The sequence below is a fragment of the Sparus aurata genome, chromosome 15, assembly GCF_900880675.1.
Source record: "Sparus aurata chromosome 15, fSpaAur1.1, whole genome shotgun sequence".
NCBI lineage: Eukaryota > Metazoa > Chordata > Actinopteri > Spariformes > Sparidae > Sparus > Sparus aurata.
In genome coordinates, this window is record NC_044201.1 from 9,134,585 (window position 1) to 9,153,749 (window position 19,165).

The 19,165-nt window shown below is 42.4% G+C and overlaps 5 protein-coding genes across 8 annotated transcripts; 2 read left to right on the plus strand and 3 right to left on the minus strand.

Annotated features, from left to right (window-relative positions):
• Positions 1-139: 139 nt before the first annotated feature.
• LOC115596388 (inactive dual specificity phosphatase 27-like) lies at positions 140-4,951 on the minus strand. Its single transcript, XM_030441452.1, has 7 exons — positions 3,824-4,951; positions 2,061-2,186; positions 1,729-1,967; positions 1,433-1,652; positions 1,221-1,343; positions 912-1,129; positions 140-770 (listed from the first exon to the last, which is right to left on the minus strand). Exons 2-7 carry the CDS (start codon positions 2,183-2,185, stop codon positions 541-543), a joined length of 1,155 nt encoding a protein of 384 aa, XP_030297312.1. The 5' UTR covers position 2,186; positions 3,824-4,951; the 3' UTR covers positions 140-540.
• A 155-nt stretch (positions 4,952-5,106) lies between these two features.
• LOC115596417 (dual specificity protein phosphatase 13) lies at positions 5,107-6,352 on the minus strand. Its single transcript, XM_030441502.1, has 3 exons — positions 6,132-6,352; positions 5,753-5,970; positions 5,107-5,651 (listed from the first exon to the last, which is right to left on the minus strand). The coding sequence occupies exons 1-3, from the start codon at positions 6,254-6,256 to the stop codon at positions 5,440-5,442; spliced, it is 555 nt and encodes a 184-aa protein (XP_030297362.1). The 5' UTR covers positions 6,257-6,352; the 3' UTR covers positions 5,107-5,439.
• A 38-nt stretch (positions 6,353-6,390) lies between these two features.
• Positions 6,391-10,027, minus strand: LOC115596413 (dual specificity protein phosphatase 13). Of its 3 annotated transcripts, none has more exons than XM_030441499.1 (4): positions 7,402-8,015; positions 6,976-7,190; positions 6,648-6,891; positions 6,391-6,522 (listed from the first exon to the last, which is right to left on the minus strand). In XM_030441499.1, the coding sequence occupies exons 1-3, from the start codon at positions 7,626-7,628 to the stop codon at positions 6,680-6,682; spliced, it is 654 nt and encodes a 217-aa protein (XP_030297359.1). In that variant the 5' UTR covers positions 7,629-8,015; the 3' UTR covers positions 6,391-6,522; positions 6,648-6,679. The 3 variants fall into 3 exon arrangements, with proteins under 3 accessions (XP_030297359.1, XP_030297358.1, XP_030297357.1); XM_030441498.1 differs by lacking the exon at positions 6,391-6,522 and adding an exon at positions 9,892-10,027 and having other exon boundaries at positions 6,594-6,891; positions 7,402-8,074; XM_030441497.1 differs by lacking the exon at positions 6,391-6,522 and having other exon boundaries at positions 6,594-6,891; positions 7,402-7,728; positions 7,919-8,015.
• Positions 8,054-15,618, plus strand: LOC115596381 (sphingomyelin synthase-related protein 1-like). 2 transcript variants are annotated; one of them, XM_030441440.1, is made up of 6 exons: positions 8,054-8,155; positions 11,607-12,224; positions 12,334-12,429; positions 12,588-12,705; positions 13,107-13,257; positions 13,830-15,618. In XM_030441440.1, the coding sequence occupies exons 2-6, from the start codon at positions 11,611-11,613 to the stop codon at positions 14,132-14,134; spliced, it is 1,284 nt and encodes a 427-aa protein (XP_030297300.1). In that variant the 5' UTR covers positions 8,054-8,155; positions 11,607-11,610; the 3' UTR covers positions 14,135-15,618. The 2 variants fall into 2 exon arrangements, with proteins under 2 accessions (XP_030297300.1, XP_030297302.1); XM_030441442.1 differs by lacking the exon at positions 8,054-8,155 and adding an exon at positions 8,496-8,699 and having other exon boundaries at positions 13,830-14,134.
• Positions 15,619-15,816: 198 nt separating this feature from the next.
• Positions 15,817-19,063, plus strand: msmb (microseminoprotein beta). The gene is made up of 4 exons (XM_030441508.1): positions 15,817-15,874; positions 17,226-17,331; positions 17,623-17,725; positions 18,800-19,063. Exons 1-4 carry the CDS (start codon positions 15,872-15,874, stop codon positions 18,918-18,920), a joined length of 333 nt encoding a protein of 110 aa, XP_030297368.1. The 5' UTR covers positions 15,817-15,871; the 3' UTR covers positions 18,921-19,063.
• The last annotated feature ends 102 nt before the right edge of the window (positions 19,064-19,165 follow it).

Genomic DNA, 19,165 nt, shown 5'->3' on the forward strand with positions numbered 1-19,165 from the left:
AGGCAGCTGGGCAAGAACACCTGCCCTCGACAGCGTCACACACACACACACACACACACACATACACACACACACACACACACACTCAGACACACACAGGCACAAACCACAAACGCTGTCTCACGCTTTCTCACGCTTTCTCAAAGCCTTCCTAATGTGATCCGAGTCCTCTAATGTGACAGTGATCACTTTCCCTTCGCCTGTATGGTGGAGAATCACACTGAATCGTGAGATAAGAGAAATAGAAGTCTCACGAGAGTGGCATGTGGCAGTTATTGTCATTATGAGAATGTCGGTAATATGTGAGGACAGGTGTGGGACATTTGTCAGAGCAGAGAGTTATTTCTGGAGACATAAAACTTAAAGCGTTCAGTAGTTGCATACTGATTGTTGTTGGGGCAGAGGTCATCAGCTGAGCTTTACTTGTAACAGAGAACACAAACATGACTTTTCAGTCCATCAGATTTCATTGTTTTGACAAAAAACGTGGATTCAAATAAAACGGGTGCCTGACAAAAATGACGGGTCATGTATTCGTGGTCATGATGCGTCAGTGTGGCCCTCCTCTGTGACCTGTCTCCTCTGCTGACTGAGGCTCAGCTCCAGCTGTCTGAGCTGCTCCAGAAACCCAGAGTTGGGTCCGATGTCTCGGTTCAGACGCACAGCGATGATGGCCTCTGCCAACGACAGGTCGTGGCAGATCATCAGATACGCAAGAACCAGAGCTCCGGAGCGACTGACACCCATGGCACAGTGGACTAACACCTTCCCTGGAAGAGAGAGATGGATAAGGGTATTTATTACACACTTGAGCAGAGTAAAAGAAGAAGAGTATCATATGGATAATTCTTCAAGCAGTCATATGCCACTTGTTGAAATCTCTTTATTACCATTAAACTTTGCAAACTCACCGTTTCTCTTCAGAGCGCTGTCCATGAACTGTGCAGCAGATTTGAAGAAAGGTCGGAGGTCAAACTCCGGATGGTCAGCAGCTTCAACGCTGTGGTAGTCCACCTTAAGGTCACTGTAGAACTGCTGACCTGTGTTGATCCGGTGCCGACCTGCTGCAGCATTCAGCACATGAGTCACGCCCAGAGACGAGAGTGTGGTTTTATCTCTCGCCACAGACCTGCACACACACACAAACACACACACACCACATGCAAACTGATTCGTGATAATATATTTTAACAGCATTACAATCTGATTTTTCCACTCACTCATCTCCGACGTAGAGGTTGGGCCAGACTTGGTCGACAGGTGCCACCGGCTTCCTGTCTGTCCAGAGAATTTGCCTGAGCTCTGTCAGAGATGGTGCGTCCTCTTCCTGGGCTGAGTGACCTCTGTAGCAATAAAGATGTGTGTGTGTGTGTCCGCGTGCGATGTGTGGTGACGTTTATGGCTCTGTGTGTGTGTCTGTGCGTGTCTTTACAGTGTCGCCTGGGCCTGTCGTCGCCTCCTCCTCTCCCTCTCCAGGCCCATGTCGAGGCCTCGGAGCTGCTGCAGGAAGCCTGGGTTTGGACAGATGTCTCTGTGCGGCCTGATGGCAGCCACCGCCTCCTGCAGCCTCAGGCCCTCCACAATCATCAGGAAAGCCAGCACCAGAGTGGCAGAGCGGCTCACACCCATCAGACAGTGGACAAACACCCGTCCTGTGGAGGAACAGTTGCTGTCAACTTGAGCGCCGGATATGTAGCAAAATATAACATCTAAGTGTGACCGACTTGCCTCCCATGGCCAGTGCAGCTCTGATGTACCGTGCAGTGGGGTAAAAGAAAGGACTAAGAACGAAATCTATTGCATCATCAGCCTCCACCCCATAATAATCCACCTTCATGTCTCTGTAGAAACGTGGGCCGGTGTTGACGCAGAGGAAGAGGCCGGGGTTGGGCGATGATCCATGAGCAGCATTCACAATGTGAGTTATGCCCAGACTGTGGAGAGTGCCCTTGTCACGAGCAGCCACCCTGAAACACGACCACGCAGTTCCGTCTGTAGGGGTGAAGGATGTTTATACAGATGTGTGCGTGAGTGTGTGTTGCTGCGTGTGTGAACCCTACTCGTTGCCGATGTAAAGGTTAGGCCAGACTTGATTGACGTGTCCAGTGGGTCGTCGGTCGGCCAGCAGGAACTCCTGCAGCTCCGAGACAGATGGAGGTTCATATGGTGGATCCCTGAGAGACATACTGACACACACACACACACACACACACACACACACACAGACACACAGACACACACACACACAATGCAATTGCAATTAGTCAGAGCCCAAAGTGACATTTTCCCAATTTTATGTTTGGTCCAACCAACAATACAAACTTAAAAAATCATTAAAACTAGATTGAAATTAGGTTCAGGAAATGTTGATTTTCAGGCAGGGCATCCTGATGAGTATATGATTGGTAGTTCAATATCCCCTGGTCATTTACTGAACCTAATTAATTGGAAATTACATTTACGTTATGGAAAAAGATAATTTTTCCTCTCTGCCTTCAGAAAACACGGCTCATTAAATTTTGGTCCACGTGGATAAACTGAGACTGTGTCCGAATCACTCACTGCTCACTGTATACATGTACTACACTGTATGGTGAGTTTTCCATTTTGGAGTGCTGTCCAGATTTATCGTAAAAATTATAATCCCCTGTATAGTTCCTTCAAAGTATCCCGCAATGCACTGTCAAAAGTAACATCTTAATGGACTGATTTTTTATACCTTGTTTTCATGACTGACTAAACAAACTGCTGTTTTACTTTGTTTATATTTGGCGGACCCCGCCACCTTTCTAGCTTCATTGTTCTGGGGACATAATTTTCCTCTAAGAACAGCTCATTTATTCAGAGAAAATAAAACATTCTGAGTTTGTGTTATTACCTTATTGATATTGTAAATATTAGAATTATGAGTTTGAATTGATTTTCTACATAGTGTGCCCAGTAAAAGCAAAAGCAGCAAAACATCAAATTTGAGAAGCTGTAACCATAAAACCAACCACCTGTCTAACCGTTTACAGGAAAAATGATCCCAACAATTGTCAAAAGAGTTGCCATTACATTTTCTGTCCATCCCCAAATTTATCAATTAACTAGTCATTTCAGCAGTGGGTAGTTCAATTTAGATTTCATAAGCTCTATGTGTAAATATGTAACTGTAACTATGACTCTTTTAAATATTTAAAGGTGCAGTATGCAAAATTTGAGTTTAACACTTTCAAAAATCAACTAATACTATCCACAGAAGGCAAAGACATAGCAGTTTTGACATTATAATGATATATTATTTATATCCTATTTTTATGTATTGTATTGCAGAGATAACTTCTTAAGTTAGCATGCTAGCCAGATAGCCCATCCCAGTCCAAAGCTCATGTGTTAGCGATGTAAAAACCACGTTTTTAATTCTCAGTTCTCAGTCTGAACCACTAGCTGCATGGCAGTCTGAGCTAATTAGCTAACAGCAGCAGTTACAGTTAGCAGCAGTTAGCGGTTACTGTAATGATATGCTACCCCCGGTTTTTTTGAAGTGGAGAATTCCTCCCTTAACTGCACTGTTAAAGAGGTATAAAAGTGCAATATTTACCCATATTTAGTGTGCTTGATGACATTCCACCATGCACAAATAAAAATACATATATTATGCGTTCATCTTGTTTGAAGTAAGCTCCGTCGACGTTAAGTCATATTCAAGTTTTCTTTCCAGTGTAAACTTTCTCAAAAACTTACGGCATCATCGTCTTGAGTGACGACGACAGATTGAGCAAACGAACCTGGAAAAAATCCCCAAACCAACCGGTTTCCTCTCTGACTCATGCAGACTTACCTCGCTTTGAGGCGGTGCAAACTCTTCTCCTACTGTGCTCGTTCTTATTTCTCCGCAAACACTCACAGCCACATTTAACTGTGACCTGTTTCCTTTTATAACTCCGTAATCAAACACTCATCAGTGACAAATCACCCTGAGGAATGTATTTATCGGTTCAGGCATTTTAAAAAACACATTCTTTAATTCATGTTGACTGCATGGCAGAAGTGCCAATTCTTTTGAACAACAATGTGGCATTGTCCTGTGAACTTTAACATTAGCTCGCTCAGTTTCCATGAGCGCAGGCTGTTACATAACACGCCGCTGTGCTGTATGTGTCCCCGTGTTGCTACCCAGCAGCTGAGTAACACCAGCTGGTCTGCTCCTTTAAGAAATATGATCGGGCTGTGAATAACACTCACCAGTGACGCGCTAACTTCAGCTCCATTTGTTGTGAATTATCTTTCATAAATCAAACATGTAGGTTGTGCTCACAGCATGCTGTTGGAAGGAAAGTAGACACGTGTCGTCTGTTTTTACTCCTACAGATGAATGTTACAGTGACAGTCGACATGGCACGAAAGAACTCCCTGATCTCACATCAGGGTTAGGATTCTTTTTTATGAGTCTGAATTTGTTTAAAGCCCAACAAATGTAATTATTTTGTCTTTATCATCTTTTATATGCAGTATATATCATCAGCCAAATAGTTTAACGTGTTTTCTTTCATATAAGAAATGTCTTCCTCGATGCAATATGATTTTGCTGAAGCAATAAACAAACGCGAAAGAGAGAATAGCAATGATATTAAAGGGATAAGTTACCCAAAAATGGCTCGTTGGCTTGTCCGGCAAAATCCAAGTCTCCAGAATTGTTTTGAAAATGACATAACCCTTTTTTGAGCTGAAATCTTCACTGTAGCTGCTAAATTAAACCCGTCAGCACATCTACAGTAGCTAACGAGCTCGGCCATGCGTTGAGGGTGTCTATAACGCCTTTTCCTATCCATTTGGGATCTCTGGGCATCTGGACACTTGGGTGAAGCTGGACAAGCTGTATGGAGCAATTCTATTTTCTCTTTGTTTTTTACATTTTAAAACAAGTCCCCCTCTACCTCAGTTGTTGAGGAAAATGCTGCACTTTACTGTGAAGCTCAGGAAACGTTTTGAAGACTACTTCACCTGACTCTCAATCGACGTGGGGGTGAGTCGATAAGGACTGGATTTGCATTTTTGGGTCGAACTATCCTTTAAGCGAAGTTACCCATCCAGTCAAAATAGTCAAATAAAATATCTTCGATGAAAGGAGTCATAAAAAGATGTATTTACAAAGCTTGTGGACACTGGCAGGAAACATTTGAATACAGTTTGAATATGAAAAACAAACCGCAGAGGAAAGCAACACTGGACTTGGATATTTACAACATTTCAAAACATGTGGACATTGCTGCTGCTCCCAGAAGTTAAAAACTAGACAACCTCAGGGATCACGCCTCTTACTCCCCACCATACGCATTCTGATAGTAAATCCTTATTTACAGATATTTCCCATACTGATCAGAGTGGGGAACAGAGAGAGAGAGGTCTCGAGGTGAATAATGTGATGATGGAGGTGATAAAAGAGAGAGAGGGACATCAGAGAAGAGGACAGAATCTCCGTCTGAAGGTCAGCCGTTCATCCAGCTTCAGGAGGAGAGACAGGAAATTCCGGTTGGGGTAAATGGCCCGTTTTTGGACAACACTCTTCAGAGCATCTCTCAGAGAGAGACGCTGCCGCAGCATCAAGTAGACCAGCACCAAAGTGGCCGATCGACTTACGCCCATGATGCAGTGCACCAGCACCTTACCTGCAGAGCAGGATTTGAAAGGAAATAGAAAAAATTAACACAACTGTACACTTTTTGATGGGACAGTGGGCGTCACATGATGTACTAATAATGTACCGTACCATCTTTGCTCTTCAGGCCTTTATGTATGAAATCAGCTGCAGGTTTGAAGTACTGACTGAGGTCAAAGTGGTCCGAATCCTCTGCTGGGATCCCAAAGTAAACGCAGGTGTTCCCGTAAAAACTCTGGTCGCCGATGCTGCCCTGCTTGGAGTGCGCTGCGTTCAGGACATGAGTGATTCCAAGCTTATGTAATGTCTTTCTGTTCTGTGCTACGGCCCTGGAAAACACACAAAACGAAAACGATTACAGGGAATAAAAAAAGAAATAAATGAAACGGCGCCATGGAATATTACCATGCACTTCAACAGGCTGCCAAAACGGATCAATTTCTCTCTTGCGGGGCTCATGCAACGGACTCTCCACACACAAGACACTCACACATTTCCTATGTACAGGTTGGGCCAGACTTCATCCACTGGTGTGAGCTCCAGGGAGCTGGAATCCAAGATGAGCTCAAGCTCTTTAATGAGCACCAGGTCCTGTCGCTGGCTGCTCCCTGACATTCTCCCCAGACACAGAGAGCTGCTCCTCCAGCAGACTCCAACACTGCTGCTGCTCTGCTGCTGTCTGCGTCCACTGTCCCTTCACCGCCACACTCTGCAGCAGCTCAGTGAGAGACATGAGCAGGTGGCCGTTTGAATGCCGCCTGCCTCCAAAATTAGCTCCCTGTGTTCAGTGAGTTCTCTCTGACTGGATGTAGTTATACAACATTGCTGTTGCATTGATTGCTCTGTTCCCCGATGCCAAAGGGACTGTCTGTCTTTCACCACTGAGGTCACATCAGGAGAGGACGAGGGGAGAGGGGGGGATGAACACAGTCCATTAGTGTATACATACAGTAAATGGTACAAATGGAGACAGTGCTGCATGGTGTGAATGAGGACTTCTGCTCACTAAGGGAGGACAGTTCTACGGATGCATGTTGTTCATTTTGCCTCCTCAGTCAACCCTCCCTCCAGCAGTTTTCGGTCCAGGGCTATAAGCTGTCGCAGGAAGCCTCTGTTTGGGAAAATCCAGCGTTTCTGTTGCACACAGCGCACCGAGGACAGGAGACTGAGGTGGTGATGAATCATCAGGAAGGCCATGACCAGTGCAGCTGAGCGACTCACACCCACAGCACAGTGAACAAACACCTTACCTGGAAATCATAAAGACAGAATACATAAAAAAGTTTTAATATGTAGAGCCACCTCTGATGACATGTGTGGCTTCTATAAAGTACCTCCTGATGTCAGGGCCTGGTGAATGAACTCAGCAGCAGGGTAGAAGAAAGGTGAAAGGTCAAACGTTGGCAGGTCGTTGGCTGGGACTCCGTAGTATTTCACTGTGGTCCCATAAAAATCATCGCTGCCCTTGCAGCACAGTTTTCCATGCGCTGCGTTCAGGACGTGAGTAACGCCCAGCTGCCAGAGCCCGAGCTTGTCATGAGACATAAACCTGGCACGAAATTTCATTAAAGGATAAGTTCACCCAAAAAAAATTCAATTCACTTGTAATCTTCTCACCACCAAGCCGATTGAAAAACGAGAGAAGTTTCGTGATCCACACAACATTTTTTGGAGCTTCACAGCAAAACAGCGCTGAACTTATCCTTAAACGCGACAACTCAAAAATACATGTAAACTTACATCAGGTACAAAACACTCACATGTCTCCTAGATACAGGTTGGGCCACACCTCGTCTCCATGGCGACAGGAGCGTGGAGCTGAATGTAAAACCTCTTCCAGCTCCTGGAGAGATGGGACCCTCCATGTCCTGTTTGAATCCTCTGTCGCACACTTTCCCCCCTCTTCTGGGTCTGTGTCGCTGACATTTCCCTGCTCAGAGTCAGATCTCGCCTCCGATTCAGCACCTGAGACTGATTTCCTGTCCATGACTTCTAAGTTTAGAGGGTTCAAACGGCTCTGGTCTTTCCTTAAATCTAAATAGCACCGCTGTCTGTAGCCTTCGCCGTGGTCGCTGCATCACCGAGACCTTGACAGTCAAAAACAGGTGATGCAGTTTGGCAACGAGTCTCAGCCAAACTTTCCACTCCATGTTTTCAATGACATTAACTGACTGAAAACCACAGCTTGTGCCTTTTTCCCTCAATTTCAAATGAAATAGCCCATTCCAAAAAAGGAAAATTCCCCCTTTTTTGAGGGCTGATCTAGAGAAACCTGACCTGTAATCAGATCCTGGTGTTTCCTGACTGTAGCCAGCAGATGTCAGTGTGCTTGAAGCGGCAGCCCTTGCACGGGACCACGGGCTCTTCTTTACCGGTGTTGTTTATTATTGTCTCTTCCTGTTTGGTGTTGCCTAGTTGTCAGGAGCATGTTGGCTGTGAAGAAGTCCTGCGAGTTGAGTCACAAACAGACAGCACATCCACACCCTGTGGCAGCCCAGTGACACCGGACTTCTGGTAGGAAAAGTTACTATTTTATGTGACACAGTCTTTGAAAGTAAGTTTAAAACAACCAAATGTACTTCCTGTGACTTTGTTTGCTCTCCTTTTAAAAACACGTCCCCGTCTACTTTTCTGTTGACGTGAAGAGAATGATGTGTAAACTTTTCCCCACTATCATGACAACTGATTTAACGCCCCAGAGTTGATCTCAGGCTGAAATGTGGCTGCATTGTGACCCTGTTTAGTGGACAGACTATGAGCCCTTTGTCAAATTGTGTGTGTGTGTCTCTCTCTCTCTTTCACACACACACACACACACACACACAAACAAACACACAGACACACACACACACACACTGAAGGGCTTTCTCTCTCACAGCTGTGTGCGACTGCTCACTATGTGACTCACTGTAAGCCAGCCAAACAAGCTGACATGGCACTTATGAATCCCCAAGTAAAGCCTCAGGCAGAGAAGCTGCAGGATGTTGCCAGTTAAATCTCGAGGCTAGTTAAAAATAACTGATTTCTCTGCGAGGGGAACGGAGCAGCAGCCACTCAGGTGAGTTACTTCAGGCTTCAGACATGTAAATATTTAATACCAATCCGCTGACTAGCTGTTATTGTTCTGTACGGATGGCTCACTGGCAGCCAGCCTCCATGTGAGCTGCATTATTGATGGTATACATTCAACTTTAGTTGATGTGGTGATCATGACGAGCTTTTATCACAGACCTAAGCTCACTGACAACGCTAATTTCTCAAAGAGTGTGTTGGCATCAGTACTGTGTGTCATCTAAGTTGTGACTGTAAGTCAAGGGGTGATATTCCTCTGAAAGAATGAGCAGCGCTGTGGGAATGACGGCGCTACCGCTTAAAAAACTATTAAAGCTGCTCTGTTTTATATCACTTAGGACCGAAACTGATTATTATTTCAATTCTTTTTTTAGGTGATACATAAGAACCATACCTCTACTACTACCATGTATAGAATACCAGATCTAACACTGTACAATGATATTAGATTAAAATTTCTTTTTTTTGTGCCCTTTGGGAAATCATTTTTTTCACTCTGCTGCTAACACACACGAAGAGATGTGTTTCATGTGGAGAGATGTGACAGTGGTTTGGCTTTATCAGTTATTGATTAGTAGATTAGAGGGATAAATTGCTTACTTCTAGCAACAGTGCTAAACAATTGATGGTTCCCGTGTGTCAAATGTGAGGATCAGGGCTGCAACAAACAATTACTTTTATTATCGGCCAATTAAGATTATTTCCTTTATTATTAATCGAATAACATTTATAAAATTTACATCAGAAAAAGGTGTCAAAATGTTTATAATAACATAAGACTGCAAAGACAACAAAAAGGGAATCATCGCTGATCAAAATTGTCAGTTTGTCTAACATCGAACTAATTAATCAACTTATTGTTTCAGCTATAGACCACACCTGATCCAAATCAGGTGTGTTCTTGCTTGGTTGGAATGAAAACCTGCAGCCACAGTGGCCCTTGACTGGATCAGTTTGACACCACTGAGCTGTAGTGGGGAAAATTAGATTAATATTTGGGGGATTTGGACTGTTGATTGGGAGACAAAATGCCGTTTAATGGCGTCACCTTGGGCGTTTGGAAATTGAGATGACTTCTACAGACCTGAGACTTTTTGTACAAACCAATGTGTACGATTTACATTTTCTGAGGTCCTCAGTGTTGTCTCCTGTATTACTGATAACTGAAAGATGCTTACTTGAACGATTTCAGTCTGTATCTGTTGTCCAGTCAGCACGTATCGCTCACATGCAGCAGATAATCGTGGTAAAGTGTTGGTTGATCCTCACAGACCTTTGGAGCAGGAGGGGAGCACATGGCTGGCGGCACTGCGGTTAGCTTATCACAGGGTCAAAGGATAGAAACGAAAACAGCCCAGAGCAAAGAATCAGTGTTTCATCAGTCTGTCTGTGGAAGGGGAACTTCCTCACCCTGCTGGTTTTATGCAAATGCTGGATGTTGGTTAATGACTCGCTGTTTTTGTTATGAGATGACACCTGTGAAACCAGGGGGATGTTCACACTCAGTGAGGTTAAACACACGGTTTGAGACAGACAACATAAGCTTTCTTCATGTGGGTCAGTGCATGGTGTCAGGGTATACTTACACTGTAAGCCACTGCTCCCCTGCACAGTCACAGGTCTGAACACAGGTGATGTAATTGCACTAAGTAGCCTGCAGTGTGTAGTGCCGGGTCACGATGAATAAGAGCACAGACAAGCAGCGGATTACCTCCACACTGACCTGCATCCTGATTCAACAGTGTGACATGTCTGCCAAAAGCCAGCCTCCACTGTCTGTGTGAGTTACTGTAGTATATTTAGGTGCTAAGACATAGAGCCAGTCACTTTCGATGATTCATTTATCACTTCAGTCCTTTAACAGTGATTATTCTGGGGGGAAGCGTTAAGCTCCTAATATTAAAGGACTTGCTGTTTTATTCTGTCTTGTATGATTTACGATTTTAACTGTTATTTCCAACATCGATCCATCATTTAGACTTTGAAATGAAAAAGAATTCATTGAAAAATGTGAAAATTTTCCATATTCTTAGTCGATCTTCTCAGTTGAGTAGCCTACAGTGTCCAACCAAATGCCCCAAAACCCAAGATATTTAGTCTGTCGTGGATTAAAAAAGAAAGGTCGAATAATCTCACAATTGAGGAGCTAGAGCAAGAGTTGCTGATTATTTGCGTTATCTTTGTTGCACATGGACGTGGGAACTATGTGTGCTGAGAGGCCAGCAGCACCCCCCCAAGATGGGGCAATATAAAACGCAGTGAGATTCATATGACCCCTTGTGATCAGATCTCACTCCCCCGCTCTGTATGCAAATAAACACATACATCGCTGGAATAAAACAAATAAAGAAAGAGGGACTGTATAAGAAAATGTTTTGTTTCTGGGAAATTGTTTTTTTTTTTTATAGTTTTTTTTATTGTCACACAGATATATATATGTTAGATATGATTTAAGGATGAAATCTACTTGCATAGAGTGCATCTCATTTCAGAGCAGACACTTTGATTAATCATTTGAGCCCTTTTTTTTAAGCTAAAATGTTAGGATTTTAAGTTTTGTGTCAGTCTAGCTACTACAAATGCCCATTTTTTTGATATATCCGCCAAACAACATCACGATTCATGAGAGAATATTCGGCAGATTAGCTGATAATTAAAGTAATTGTCATAGCCCTGGCTCATTTAAGCAGTAGGGAAAGTGGATGTAATCAACAGCATGCAAATGGAGTGGTATTTTCGCTGGGTCAGGATGACCCATATAGGACTGAGAGGCACAAAGACAATGAGATAATCAAGAGGGTAACACACAGTGGAGTGAGAAGCGCTACTCAATTGTCAGAAGGTTATAATCAAGCCCCCCTCGTCTTAACACTGTGTATGTCTGTTTCTGTAGGGACATGGCGCTGTCGGAGGACAGGGTGAGTTCCTGGAGCTGTAAGCAGGTGGCCCAGTGGCTGCAGGAAGAAGGTTTCGGGGAGTACGTGGAGTTATTGTGCACCCAGCACCGCCTGGACGGCCTCAGCCTGCTGGCTCTGACTGAGGCCGACCTGCGTGGGCCTCCGCTGGGCCTCACTGTGCTGGGAGACATCAAGAGGCTGACCATTTCCCTCCGCCGGCTCCAGAGACAGAACCAGGCCCAGCTGGAGGAGCTGGGTCTCCGGCCTACAGACAGTCTCCATGCTGGGCTCTCACTGGGCGCTGAGTGGAGCTGTGATGGAGCTGATAGGCGATACAACGGAGGAGAGCGTGCTTGTAACGGGACTGAGCTGCGGTTGAGGAACGGTGATAGATCTGGATACGGTTCAGGTGGGACGCTGTGCCATACACACTCGAACGGGAGGTGTAGGCAGCACCTGGCTGGTAGATTGGACCCAGAGGTGTGGAAGACGGTCATCAGCTCCTTTTATGTCTTTTCTGTGTTTGGATTCACGTCTTTTGTCATGGTCATCGTACACGAGCGAGTCCCGGACACGAGGACGTACCCACCGCTGCCCGACATATTTCTGGACAGGTATAAGTGCATGTGGAGCCACAACCCTAGCTCCAGAGTTCATGTACACATTCTCCTTTGGCTCATATCTAATCTACACACTGATACACTTGTTTTTGTGCTCTGACAGTGTTCCCAGAATCCCTTGGGCTTTTGCCATGGCTGAAGCCTGTGGTGTCATCCTGTGTTACATGTTTCTGTTGATCCTGCTCCTTCACAAACACAGGTAGCTCACAGTTACAGCTTTCAATCAACTGTGTTGGAATAAAATGTGCAAATAGAACACATCACCGCTAAGATTCGACATATTTGCAATGCAAATGTATGCTGAAATATTGTGCTCTAAGTGCACGTAGGTCATGAAGTGCTGTTTATCTGTTCCAGGTCCATTCTCTTCAGGCGGCTGTGTTCTTTAATGGGAACTGTGTTTCTACTTCGGTGTTGCACCATGTTCGTCACCTCGCTCTCTGTGCCTGGCCAGCACCTGAAGTGTGCCAGTAAGGTGGGAAGCACACATGATATAATGATCAGAGTAGATATGGTTTTTGACATTTTTAGGTCTGGTGTGGCCACTTGTTCCTTTTGGCAGCGTTTCAGTTTGTTCTTGACCTAGTATTTCCTCAGTGATAACTACAATGGCACTCAGTAGAGCGCAAACCTCTGCCAACGCCCCACAGTCCCCTTTTGTACTCACTCATGGATATCAGCCACCTAAACACGCCTCATTGTTATCATCAAGATCAATGCATTGTGAGAAGTGACTGAAAAATGTGGAAAAAACACCAAGTCTTCATCCAGGTTCCCATGAAATCTGCTCAGCAGTTTTTTTGTAATCCTTTTGACGAACCAACAAACTGATTTGATTCATATTACGACTGAAAACTGGCGTTTTTTGTTCCCCAGACCTACGGTGATACTTTTGGAAAGATACAGAGGGCGCTGGCCATCTGGAGTGGATTTGGGATGACTCTGACAGGCGTCCAAACGTGTGGAGACTACATGTTCAGTGGACACACTGTGGTCATCACATTGCTCAACTTTTTTGTGACTGAGTGTGAGTATTAAAACATTTGTTTGCCTTCAACTAAGGAATGTAAGACTTTAGAGTGTGTGTGACGAAATGTTTTTTTCATCTTTCTCATTGTAATCAAATACCATGAAAAGATCAACACCAAAACTCTGCCGGTCCATCTGTCAGTGCCAGCTCTCAGTCTAGATCCCGCCCGTTCCATTTTTAAAAAGTGGCAACAAATGTTTAAACTTCACAAAATGCTCATTAATTTCCTTAAAACAGCTGGGCACTGTCGTTTTAAGCAAACTGGAATGAATGTTGTATTTGGGGACTATTTTCAGCTGCGGATTAATACATTTTTGGTGTTTTGAGGATTATTTACAGTCGCAGGACTGTGTAATTAGATTAGATCATTTTTAGCAAACTCTACTCAAACTGAAATGGATAGACATTTTGTCGGGGACTACTTTCAGCTGCAGATGAATACATATTTGCTTCGCAAGTCAGTTTACTGAAGAAGGGTGGTGCAGATAGTATTCATTTAACATAAGTGGTTGACAATATGAAAATCATCAATCATCACCAGATCCTTTAATTATACCTTTCAATTGCAGACACTCCACGAACCTGGAATCTAATCCACACCATCTCCTGGGTCTTGAACCTGTTTGGGATTTTCTTCATTCTGGCGGCTCACGAGCACTACTCCATCGATGTGTTCATCGCCTTTTACATCACCACCCGCCTCTTCCTCTACTACCACACTCTAGCCAACACCCGTGCCTACCAGCACAGCCGGAGGGCACGCATTTGGTTCCCCATGTTCTCCTTCTTTGAGTGCAATGTGAACGGACCTGTCCCCAACCAGTACCACTGGCCCTTCAACAAACCTGCCTACATGAAAACTCTGATTGGATAGAGGATCCTCTCAAAGATCAGCAGCTGCATTATGCACGGACTGAATTATCAAAGCCCGATGGATAAACTTTTTATTTGAAATGCTGTTTCTCATCTTTGGGTAGTTGTAAGTTTATTACATGGGAGATTTACCCCTCATTTGTATGATTGGATTGTCTTTATTTTTACACCTGATCTTGTGTTTTTAAAGAATAGTTTGACATTTTTTGGGAATTGTGGGGAGAAGCAAATGAGAAGATTGATATTACTCTCTTTTCTGTCAATTTAAATATGCAATAAAGCCAGCAGCTGGTTAGCTTAGCTTAGCTTTAAGACCAGAAAAAGGGGGAAACAGCTAGCATGGCGATTTCAAGGTAAAAAAGAAAATTTACCTTCTGTTATAGTTCCTCTTAAGCTCAGTAGTTAACATTTGTTTATTCTGTACTAAAACTGGAGTGTGCAAATGACAACAGGACTGTAGGTGGTCTGCTCCCAGCTCTGCTCCCAAGAAATAGTCGGGCACATAACCTTCCGTAGCCCCTCACACTTCGGTTTTCGTAAAGATGTAATTTGCACAGGTTAGTGAGGTACAAACAGCGGGTGGCATCGATCTACTCATCTAACTCTGAGAAGAAAGGAAATAAGTTTATTTTGGTGAATAAATATTTGAAATTGTATTTCATGGTGCCAAAGAAATGTCGTTTTAAAATGGGGCTGATGTATTTTTGCCTTTTTTAAATTATCACTATTCTCATTCTTGTTCCTTTTCAGGGATGTTTACGGCTCACTAAGGGTTTGGATTGACAGCATTTCATGCGGTTGTCACTTCTTGAGAGTGGTTCTGGTGACGGTTCACATATCGTTCTGCTGCAGAGAGTTCTGACACCTGTTTGGTAACTACTACCAAAGGAGCAACCGTTTGTTTTGATGTGTAACACTTCCTGTTCTCTTCTCGCTGCTCACTTTTTTTTATTTCCTTCCCATTTACACTTTATAAAGACAACACTGCAGCTTTGTTGTACTTGGTAGCGTCACCACTGGGATTGTTAAGCTTCCTACATTCAAAGTTAAACTCAACCAAATATTTGAACATTCACTGTGATGTTCAATTCTACTTTCAATATTTCTTTATCCTAATTTGATACTGTGTTACGTACTTTTTTTTTGAATGATTGTTAATTATTATGTGGAGCTCGATTTTTAAAGCCTCTGTTGCACAGTACGAATAATGACTTTTGCTGATTACAGCTGTTGACAAACCGCTGGATAACAAAGTTTCGACATTGTTTACCATGTAATTGTTGATCCAAACATTATCTGTTTAATGATTGTTTACAATTTGTTGCTTTATTTGCAATGCAAGTAATCCATCTCTGCCTTTTCTCAGCAGTACAAGTTTACAGAAAAGGAAACAGTTTTTATATTTCAGATGACTGTTTCCTCAGCTGCTTTTTCACTAATGTGTTCCTTGTTGCATTTGTTGAATAAAGCGGATTATAAATATGAGATGTCCAGCTCTTGTTCTTGCGAGTCAGAACAAAGAGCAAACTGTTATGCAAGGTGTGTCTTTAATATTTTATATCAGTTTAACCCAAATCCCAGTTGCTCTTCCCCACCTTAAAACAAATATCCGATTGACGCCACATCACTCTTCAAATATGAGTCAAGGTTTGCGGGGGGTGCACACCTTACTATAAAGTCCTCGGTGGAGAGCGCTCAACACACATCAGCAACCTGTTTGGCCAGGTCACATCTGAAGATGGTATGTACTTTACATGAATTTGTCAAACTAAGAACAAGGAAACGGCCTTTTCTTTTTGTGAACTTGGGTCTTAAGTTGTAGTTGAACTTATTTTAATATAAGAAATGCTATATAGGTTTAGATATGAGTAGAGTAGACTTTAAATACCTCTGTCAGATTGAGCTTTATATTTTACTGCCACACATGTAACTAAAATTGGATCTTTAGATCTACAATTACATTCAAATTATAAGGTTCCATTTTGGCAGACTGCACCATTCCGTTTGTTATCATTAATTTCTTTATCATTATAGTGGTTGGTGTTGGCAACAGATCAATCAGTAAGTCAAACCAAGTGGTACATAATGTCAGCGGTGTTACCTCGGATGGACTAGTCAAGCCTTTCTTGCTCAGTGTAAACTGTGAGTCCTTATACAATATTTTACAGATTAAATAAATAAAACTCAAATGTAGCATGTTGCAGATTAAAAGGTGTCTTAAAATGTTCTTTTGCATAATACCAAATCCTATTTTAATAATGTATATAATAATAACAATAGAAAATACAAAATAATAATAATAATATAATAATGGCATATATGCAGAGTTATGATGCTGTAACCTGCTGACACTAAAAGTAAAAAACCAAAAATCTTCCTTTGAGGTTTTTAGTCTCATAAAGGATATATAAAAGGATTGTCTGTTGTTTCTGTAACCATTATGAGACAACAAAGGCATGAATAAATCTGCTCACTGCCTTTCAATGTATAGGAGGTCTTAAAGGACATGTTTACACAAAAATCACATTCTAATCACCCTCATGCTAATGACAGCCGGGTGAAGTCTCAAAGTCCACAAAACAGTTCTGGAGTTTTGTAATTTTTTGTTTCACTCCTGAACAACTGAAGTAAATGGAGACTTACTTTTAAAGTGCACAAAAAACAACTGGAAAAAATAAATAAAAAATGGCTCCAAACAGGCTGTCCAGTGTGAACCAAGTCTCCGGAAACCCTGAGATCCCTAATTGATAGACAGCTGATAGTTCAGCAGCTACAGTAAATATTTTGACTTCAAAAAGAGTGTAAATAACATCTTTTAAAACCAATTTGAGATTGCTGGGCTTCTGGAGACTTATGTCAGACAAGCTGTCGGTTCCCCCCCTTCAGCTGTTCAGGAGAATGCTGGAACGCTATTTTCCTCTGTAGCTCCATAAATGCTTTGTGGACTACAAAACTTCACCTGACTTTCCATCAGCATAGGATTGTGTAGACAGATGAAAAAAGTTACATTTTTAGGTGAATTTATCCTTTAGAATTGTGTTTTGGGTGATGTTGGTGGTTGGTTTACTGATGTCTGTTATCTACTCTTTCAGGCTTCTCTCCACGTGTTTGTTTGCCTGTTGGGACTGGTTGTCCTGTGTCACTCTGACTGCTTCTTTGAGCAGTTAGTGATCAAAGATTTGAAAAACCCTCCCACGGGTGAGTCTGCATGATCATAGAAGCAGCATAGCAGCAGATGGTGGAGTGGAAAGCTCTCTCTGCTATGCTTGACACAAGTTGTACAAATTAGCATTTGATCATTTATTATATTCACACCCAGCTGGTGTCAGCTGGCAGGCGGACAGATAACACCTGTCCGCCTGCCAGCTGACTCAAAATCTCAAAACCACACCTTTATACACACATTGACACACTCACACAGTTGGTAACTGCCCCAAATTTGGCTTGATAAAAAGGGTCAACGGCTCTCGTGGTTTTATTTATTCACAGGGTGTGTGGATAAGGATGGACAGCAGCATGCTTTTGGCACTAATTGGATGAGAGACTGCATATCGTGCTCTTGTACGACGGACGGCCTGAGCTGCTGCAACCAGTAAGATTTCACTTCATGCTTTGATTCATTACATTAAAATGTTTAGTTCAATCTTTCTCTGAGGGACTGTGAAACTAATGCTGTACTCTTTTCAAAAAGTGTTATAAATGTTTTCTTTGGACCCTCCCCATGACACACTTTGAATGACAGCCCCCTCATTTGCACAATGAAGCAGAATTAAATAAATGTGTTAATTACATAAATGTGTTTACTATATATATAAATGTATATAGTAATCATTATTACTATATATATTATATATTATCAATTATTCGCTAAAACAAATATATTAAATGGAAAAGTAAATAAATAAAGTAATTCATTCAAAGGTGAATAAATACAGAAGCAAACAGAAATATCAACTTATGTGACATTTTATAAATTAATTAATGCCAACTTTCTTTGTAATATAACTTTTATAAGCATTTAATGGTACACTAATTATATATATACAATATATATATATATTGTTTGTTAATTTTTTCATTTTTGACAGTTTTGGCCCTCAGCACCATGCAACCTGTACACCCACCACTCACAAAATCTTAAATCAATATTTGCATGTGTGCAATCATATACCCATCATGATTAAACCACCACCTGGCACACATGAACATGTGCGCTTTGAAGCAGCAGCCAAAGACTCATTTCTTGCAGACAAGTGAGCCCTAGATCATACGATCAAATATTCAAATATGTGTTCCCTCACACCAACGTATGTTATTCATTCACAGCTGATTTTTGTTTGAAGCACAAATTCAGTGTGCACTAATGAACTGATCATATTTCTTCTACACTGGAAGGGTCACATGAGGGCCCATCTCTTTTCAGGAAGTCTGAAATATCATATAAATGTGATAATAAAACACCCTCCAGCCCTCCAACAAAACAAAGACTACCCTTCTTCATCTTCTAAGCTAAGAGAAAAATTGCAATATCCTCCCCCTTCTGACCCTTCTCCCATCCTTTATTATTCTTGTCCCGTCCCTGATTTTGGCAAAGATCATTTTGTGAAGACCATTTTATGTCTCTCTTACTAATCTTGGATTAATTTTCTGTCTTTTTGGCTCCCAGGTTACCTGATGCATCCACAGTAGAAATCCCTGAGGAGTGTGAGCTGGTTGTAAATAAGCAGGCCTGCACTGCCAAGGCGGTGTTGAAGTCAGACAAGACAAAAGATTGTATCCTCACTTAAATACACCACGAATTGACCTCGACACGTCAGCGACAACTGGAGTCTAAACTGGCAATACGTCTTTTATACGTTTCCCATTTGATCAACTTATCTATGGTGTGTACATACAGTAAATTACCAATAAACAAAGGCTGATCAACGTTGTTGTTTGTCTCACTTGTCATGTGTTACGCTTCTCTGACAATAAAAATGTAACTGCTTTAAAATGCTTTTTCTCTCAGTGTCTTACGTCTGTAACAACACAT